This window comes from Microcaecilia unicolor, chromosome 11, assembly GCF_901765095.1.
Source record: "Microcaecilia unicolor chromosome 11, aMicUni1.1, whole genome shotgun sequence".
Classification (NCBI taxonomy): domain Eukaryota; kingdom Metazoa; phylum Chordata; class Amphibia; order Gymnophiona; family Siphonopidae; genus Microcaecilia; species Microcaecilia unicolor.
The window spans coordinates 103,591,096-103,598,716 of record NC_044041.1 but is presented as its reverse complement, the minus strand read 5'-3'; the positions used below and the strand labels follow the sequence as shown (position 1 = coordinate 103,598,716).

The 7,621-nt window shown below is 45.8% G+C and overlaps 3 protein-coding genes across 3 annotated transcripts; 1 reads left to right on the top strand and 2 right to left on the bottom strand.

The window, feature by feature from the left end:
• Positions 1-3,578: 3,578 nt before the first annotated feature.
• On the bottom strand, positions 3,579-4,061 carry LOC115480719 (histone H2A type 1-E-like). The gene has a single exon (XM_030219586.1). It carries the CDS (start codon positions 4,054-4,056, stop codon positions 3,664-3,666), a length of 393 nt encoding a protein of 130 aa, XP_030075446.1. The 5' UTR covers positions 4,057-4,061; the 3' UTR covers positions 3,579-3,663.
• A 318-nt stretch (positions 4,062-4,379) lies between these two features.
• On the top strand, positions 4,380-4,804 carry LOC115480031 (histone H2B type 2-E). Its single transcript, XM_030218422.1, has one exon. The coding sequence runs from the start codon at positions 4,404-4,406 to the stop codon at positions 4,782-4,784; it is 381 nt and encodes a 126-aa protein (XP_030074282.1). The 5' UTR covers positions 4,380-4,403; the 3' UTR covers positions 4,785-4,804.
• Positions 4,805-5,219: 415 nt separating this feature from the next.
• Positions 5,220-5,531, bottom strand: LOC115479614 (histone H4). Its single transcript, XM_030217638.1, has one exon. The coding sequence runs from the start codon at positions 5,529-5,531 to the stop codon at positions 5,220-5,222; it is 312 nt and encodes a 103-aa protein (XP_030073498.1).
• Positions 5,532-7,621: the final 2,090 nt, after the last annotated feature.

Below are 7,621 nucleotides of genomic sequence, written 5' to 3'. Positions count from 1 at the left end.
TTAATAATAGTCTCTACCATTTTGCCTGGCAACGACATCAGACTCACCGGTCTATAATTTCCTGGATCCCTTCTGGAACCTTTTTAAAAAATCGGCGTTACATTGACCACCCTCCAATCTTCCGTTACCACGCTCAATTTTAAGGATAAATTACATATTACTAACAATAGCTCCGTAAGCTCATTTTTCAGTTCTATCAGTACTCTGGGATGAATACCATCCGGTCCAGGAAATTTGCTACTCTTCAGTTTGTAGAAATGCCCCGTTACATCCTCCAGGTTTACAGAGAATTCATTAAGTTTCTCCAACTCGTCAGCTTCGAACACCATCTCTGGCACCGGTATCCCACCCAAATCTTCCTCGGTGAAGACCGAAGCAAAGAATTCATTTAATTTCTCCGCTACGGCTTTGTCTTATCTGATCGCCCCTTTTACTCCTTGCTCATCTAGCGGTCAATTTTGTTACATTTCATTCAGGTTTCTGGAGTCAAATTACATGATTTTCCAATGCAAGTTTTCTCTCACTAAACCACATCTTTTAATCCCTTGATCAGAGTAATTAGGCAATTCTGCACACAGTTTGAAATGTCATCACATGTAAATTAGTAGATGACGGCAGAAAAAGACCTGCACGGTCCATCCAGTCTGCCCAACAAGATAAACTCATATGTGTATACCTTACCTTGATTTGTACCTGTCTTTTTCAGGGCACAGATCCTAAAAGTCTGCCCAGCACTATCCCCGCCTCCCAATCACCAGCCCCGCCTCCCACCACCTACTCTGGCACAGACCCTATAAGTCTGCCCAGCACTATTCCCCGCCTCCCAACCACCAGTCCCGCCTCCCACCACTGGCTCTGGCACAGACGTCTGCCCACCACTATCCTCGCCTCCCAACCACCAACCCCTCCTCTTCCCACCGGCTCCGCCACCCAATTTCGGCTAAGCTTCTGAGGATCCATTTCTTCTGCACAGGATTCCTTTATGTATATCCCACGCATGTTTGAATTCCGTTACCGTTTTCATCTCCACCACCTCCCGTGGGAAGGCATTCCAAGCATCCACCACTCTCTCTGTGAAAAAAATACTTCCTGACATCTTTTTTTGAGTCTGCCCCCCTTCAATCTCATTTCATGTCCTCTCGTTCTACCGCCTTCCCATCTCTGGAAAAGATTTGTTTGTGGATTAACACCTTTCAAATATTTAAAGGTCAGCAAGTCTCTCCTCATACGTCTTGGAAAGCAAATCTCATACCAATCTCGTAGCTTTTCTTTGCACCGCTTCAATTTTTTTTTACATCCTTAGCAACCGTCTCCAGAACTGAACACGATACTCCAGATGAGGCCTCACCAATTACTTGTACAGGGGCATCAACACTTCCTTTCTTCTGCTGGTCACACCTCGCAGCCTAGCAACCTTCTAGCTACATCCAGTACATTCATTCGTTCTCTGGATTCTCACTCACACGCAGATATGTTAAGTATCGTTCAAGCTGGCAACACTCTCGAATAGCTGCTGTGCTGTTTCATATATGCTGAGCGAAAAAGTGGCAACGTTTGAAAAGGCCGCCCTGTTCAGGGATTGGTCAGAAAAGTTTCCCGGTCGAGACCTTAAACTGCTGCCGGGAGTTAGGAGAGAAGGGACCTGTCCAAAAGCTGCTGCTCTGTATTAGGAGCTTTTATTTCAATTTTTCTGTCTTCACTGGTCGTCTCAGAACTCCCGGCATACCTTCTTTTTTTTTTTTTTTAAACTCCATGTGTTCTCAAATCATTGATTTCTTTTGCCGCCTATTTATTAGCTGTCTTTGTCGCGCCAAGGAATTATCTCATTAAAACGAAAAGCTCACTAGTCAGGTACTCAGGGCTATTATCACCAGCCTCTAAGGGACACAAATTCCTCAACAGAGGTACACTTGGTTGCTATTGAGAAAAGTGACTGTCCTTGATGCGACCAGACTGAAAAGCGTTTATCTGCTGGTCCTCCATAATCTTTTAAGGAAAGGACTATCCTCGGTGAGTCCAGTAAACCCTGCATATCCCGTGACCTGCCTTTCTGTGCGACGAGGAGAGGATTTGCAAATTATCTATGAGTCCTAGGTGTGATTTTAAAGTGCTACAAATCTACCCCCTCATCTCCTCACCACCCACGGTCATAGAACATGGTGCTAAAGCCGTACAGTTTAGCCCAAGTATTTTCGCTCTTCAAAATTTGGTACGTGGTTAGCTGCCTATATTTGAATTCAGGTCTGAGGACTCCACCCTTTGCTGCTAGAATGTGAGACACTCATTTGTGGTTTTCACATTTAAGGCTCTATTTTCAATTTCTTTCCTTTTTTTCTTTTGTGTTTTCAATTTCTTTCCTTTTTTTCTTTTGTGGTGGAGAGTTCTGGCTCTGACTCATTTCATCTAATAAACCTTTTTTGTGTGTTTATTTAAAAACAAAACAAAAAGGTTGTGTCTAGGAAATTGATCCATTACGGCAAAGACACTGCATTAGAGGAGTCCATAAAAAGGTACCCTAGGCATTTAAAACTCATTCAGAACAAAAAGATATTAGTGTCGCTCTGTCCAAAACCTCAAAGATGTTTCTTATATTGCTGACAAAACAGCACAGAGAGGTTTCAAAGCACAAGGCACAGTCCAAAAAACAAAACAAAAAAAGCACAAACAGCCTCCAAAATCGGGACAAATGCTTTAATTCCACAGCAAAGATCTAAATGGTACATCAATTTCCTACAGGGGTGGTTGGATATATGGTTTCTAATGATAAAGAACCAGCTGGACAGCTTAGGCTCATAAATAAAGAGGAATTTATCCCAGCGTAACTGAAACCGAATAGGGCCAGGAATCTGCTGACACATTTAGAGCCTCCGATCCAATCTGTCTAACTCCATCGATGTTCTTCTTGGCATTTCTTTCGAGAGAATATAGTAAAAGCAGTGATGAGGCTGTTCTTTCAAAATTCTGAGACTTTCCGGGGCCCGCAAAGGATGGGGGTGGATTGGGGCGCTGTGAGCAGCTCCTTATTTCTGACAACAGCCTGGGTGGCTGCGGAGGCATCCGGCTTAAGACTTCGCTTGCCCAGGCCGCTGGAACTGGAAGATTAGCATATGTCACTGGGGTGGGATAGTATCGTTTAAGCTGGCAACACCCTCGAATAGCGGTTGTTTCATATATACAGAGCGAAAAAGTGGCAACGTTTGAAAAGCCCGCCCCGTGCAGGGATTGGTCAGAAAATCTTTCCCGGGCGAGAGTTAGGAGAGAGCGGAGAGGGGACCAGTCCAAAAGCTGCTGCTCTCTATTAGGAGCTTTTATTTCAAATTTTCTGTCTTCACTGGTCGTTTCAGAATTCCCGGCATACTTTTTTTTTTTTAAAACTCCATGTGTTTTCCAAGCATTGATTTCTTTTCCCGCGTATTTTATTAGCTGTCCTTGTCGCGCCAAGGAATTTTCTCATTAAAACGAAAAGCTCACTAGTCAGGTACTCAGGGCTATTATCACCAGCCTCTAAGAGGAAATACCTAACCTAGAGAAACATTTAATAAAGGATTCCTGATTTTATTTAAAGGCGATACTCCGCTGAAATCTGGCTCTTTACGAGAAAAAGTAGGTGGCTCTGAAAAGAGCCTTTTGGGTTCCTGGTTTCGTCCTCTCTGCGGGACAGCTTTACTTGCTCTTGGCCGCCTTGTGACTCTCGGTTTTCTTAGGCAGAAGCACCGCCTGGATGTTGGGCAGGACGCCGCCCTGCGCGATGGTGACTCTCCCCAGCAGTTTGTTCAGCTCTTCGTCGTTGCGGATGGCCAGCTGCAAGTGCCTGGGGATGATGCGGGTCTTCTTGTTATCGCGCGCAGCATTACCAGCCAGTTCGAGGATCTCGGCGGTCAGATATTCCAGCACTGCCGCCAGATAGACTGGGGCGCCGGCGCCCACACGCTCAGCGTAATTACCTTTCCGCAGCAGTCTGTGCACGCGCCCCACGGGGAACTGCAGCCCCGCTCGGGACGAGCGAGTCTTAGCCTTGGCCCGAGCTTTACCCCCTTGCTTGCCACGTCCAGACATTTCGATCAGTTTTTAGAAGAAATAGTTGAAACTTTCACAGATCGAACCGCTTTTATACTCTCTACCACTGTTTCTTACACTCCTTCGCGATTGGTTAAGAACCGACCGTCCTGAAACCTGCCTGTCTCCGCTATTATCATAATGGGCAGGCAAATAGGCCAATCCCAGGGCTGCCAGGCGGTCTGATGACGTTTCATTGGTCTAGACCAAAAAGCAAGGAGAGAAACTCAGCGCCAGCAATTTGAATGGGGACCCTATAAATTGCCATCCGAACAAGCTTTTCCACTACTAGTCTAGTACGATTCTTTGCTTTGTCTATTTTAGATAGCGACTTTGAGCTTGTGGCCATGCCTGAACCAGCCAAATCTGCTCCCGCGCCCAAAAAGGGATCGAAAAAAGCAGTTAGCAAGACCCAGAAAAAGGACGGCAAAAAGCGCAAGAGAAGCAGGAAGGAGAGCTACGCTATCTATGTGTATAAAGTGCTGAAGCAGGTTCATCCCGACACCGGCATTTCATCCAAAGCCATGAACATCATGAATTCCTTCGTGAATGACATCTTTGAGCGCATCGCTGGAGAAGCCTCCCGCCTGGCTCACTATAACAAGCGCTCTACCATCACTTCCAGGGAAATTCAAACCGCAGTGCGTCTGCTGCTACCCGGTGAGCTGGCCAAGCACGCCGTGTCCGAGGGTACCAAGGCCGTCACCAAGTACACCAGCTCCAAGTAATGGCGGGCTCAGCCTACAGCTTCCGCACACACAACCCAAAGGCTCTTTTCAGAGCCACCCAACTTGCTCCACCTAAAGTGCTAAAATTTTGCTGCACGAGTAGGGCTGGCTCAACACTACCACTACTCCTTTACCTTATTGCTGAAGAGGAAAGGAGATCGAGTTTTTCACTTTCCAAATACTTTCCCACACCCCACTCTCAATATAAGTTTTTATTACAGAGTAAAAAGGAGTCTTTCCCACACACAAACACACTCAGAAATATAACAACCTTCCCTTTTGGACGCAGAACTGGCTATCGTAACTACCGTGTTCTAAAATACATACGGACAAAATAAAGAAAAAGCTAACATCACAGCTCCGTTATTGAAAGTGTGGGTGGCTCTTAAAAGAACCTTTGAGTTGGTTGGATAGATTCAAATAAGGATCGGTCCTTTAGCCTCCGAAACCATACAGGGTACGGCCCTGGCGCTTCAGGGCATACACCACATCCATAGCTGTTACTGTCTTTCTCTTGGCGTGCTCAGTATAGGTGACGGCGTCTCTGATAACATTCTCCAAGAAAACCTTCAGCACCCCACGAGTCTCTTCGTAGATGAGACCGGAGATACGCTTGACTCCGCCTCGGCGAGCCAAGCGCCGGATAGCGGGCTTTGTGATTCCCTGGATGTTATCGCGTAACACCTTTCTATGGCGCTTAGCGCCCCCTTTCCCTAAACCCTTCCCACCTTTACCACGACCGGACATTTTTAGCCTGTAAAGTGAAAAGCTCTACAGAATAACGAAAAGAGAGACGTCCAACTAATATAGACGTCAAGCGGACCTTATGGAGAACTGGATTCTGAAACAAAAGCGGGACTGCTGAATCCTCCCCTCCCCCACAATTCGTTCCTCCCACTCGGTGTTCATTCTTCAACTTTTTTAAGGTTTCATGTGAGAGGAAGAGAAATGAACTTAACTGATCCTATGCGGGATGTATATTTTATGTGTACATACCGTTCACATAAATTGTTGCTATATTCGAAGCCTCGTGAAGGATATTTACATGGGATATGAGGAGGAGTAGGGACATATAAAGTACCATCTAACCTGCCCTTCCCCAGTCTCCACTCATTCCATACTAAAACTTCTTTTGTTCTCTACTTGTTTTTCCCATTACTGCTTTAAACTGATTTATTTTTCCAGTATTCTCAAATGTGGTATTAGCAGACTATTATCTGCTTTCAGGAAAAATGTGGAACAAAAATTGGTAATACCAATCATATCAAATTTGCCTCACAAAGGACACTCCAGAGAGCAGGGAGGCCACGATTTAAATTCTAAGACACTCTGCAACTGGGGGTGCAGCAATGCAAGAAAGCATAACTCTAATGTCAAGTCCGGATTTAGAGCACAACCAGTATTGTGTGCAGTAAACCACAGGCCTTAATGTTCACTTACTTGCAGAACTAGATATCTGGGTTTAAAAAAGGATTGGACAACTTTTGGAGGAAAAGTCCATAGTCTAGTATTGAGACAGACATGGCAAAGCCACTGCAGGCCCTGGAACTGGTCTCATGGAATGATGCTACTATTTATGTTTTGTTACATTTGTACCCTGCACTTTCCCACTCATGGCAGGCTCAATGCGGCAGGCAATGGAGGGTTAAGTGACTTGCCCAGAGTCACAAGGAGCTGCCTGTGCCGGGAATCAAACTCAGTTCCCCAGGACCAAAGTCCACCACTCTAACCACTAGGCCACTCCTGCCAGGTACTTGTGACCTGGATTGCCTACTGCTTGAAACAGGAAACTGGGCTAGATGGATGATTAGTCTGACCCAGTATGGCTATTCCAGTGGCGTAGCCAGACTGCCAGTTTTGGATGGGCCTGAACCTAAAGTGGGTGGGCACAAAATTTTCTCTCTACCCCCCCTTCCCCAGCAAAATGTAGTCACACTAATCAGATGCATTTGTAACACAGGGGTAAAGTGCTGCTTTTCAGTGCATCAGGTTTCAGAAAATAATTTATTTAATAGCCTAACACCCTTTTCAATGAGCTTTCAGAGGCCAAAACCTCCTGCCTCAGGTCAGTATAATGCTGTTATGGTATCCTCTCCTGACCTAAGGAAGGAAGTATTGGTCTCTGAAACTTTATTAACACAGGTACCATATTACTTTATCCTAAATTAAAAATAATTTTCTTTACCTTTGTTGTATGGCCATTTACTTTTTCTCATTGTGTTTCTCCCAGTCTCTAGATTCTGCTTTCCTTCGTCTTTCTCTTGCCAGGGTTTCCTGTCCATTCGTCACCTATGGCTTTTCATCTTTTCCTCACCCTTGATCTCCACATGCCCCTTCCTCTTATTCTCCAGTCTTTCCCTACTCTGTCCTCTCCCTCTTTCCATCCAGCAGCTCCCCTCTTTCTCTCCCCTCTTTCTTTTGCATCCAGCGTCTCCTTTTTCTCCCTACCCTTCCATCCAGTGTCTTCCCTCTTTCTCTCCTTATCCTTCCACTCATCTACCCTCTCTCCTGATCCTTCCATCTAGTGTCTCTATCTCCCCTCTCCTTCTATCCAGTGTCTATCTCTCTACCCTTTTCTGTTCAGTCTCCTCCCTCTCTCCACATCCTTCTAGTTTCTCTGCTTTTTCTCTGCATCCTTTCATCCATCTCCCCTCTTTCTCTCCCTATTATCCCATGTCCAGCAGCTCTCTTCCCCACTAGTCCCTTCTTCCTCGTCTTCCCTTGTCCAGCAGCCCCTTTCCCCTCTTCCTCCCATGTCCAGTAGCTCTCTCCCTTCCAGCCAGTCCCTTCCTCTCCCTCCCATGTCCCAGCAGCTTTCTCCCTTCCCTCCAGTCCCT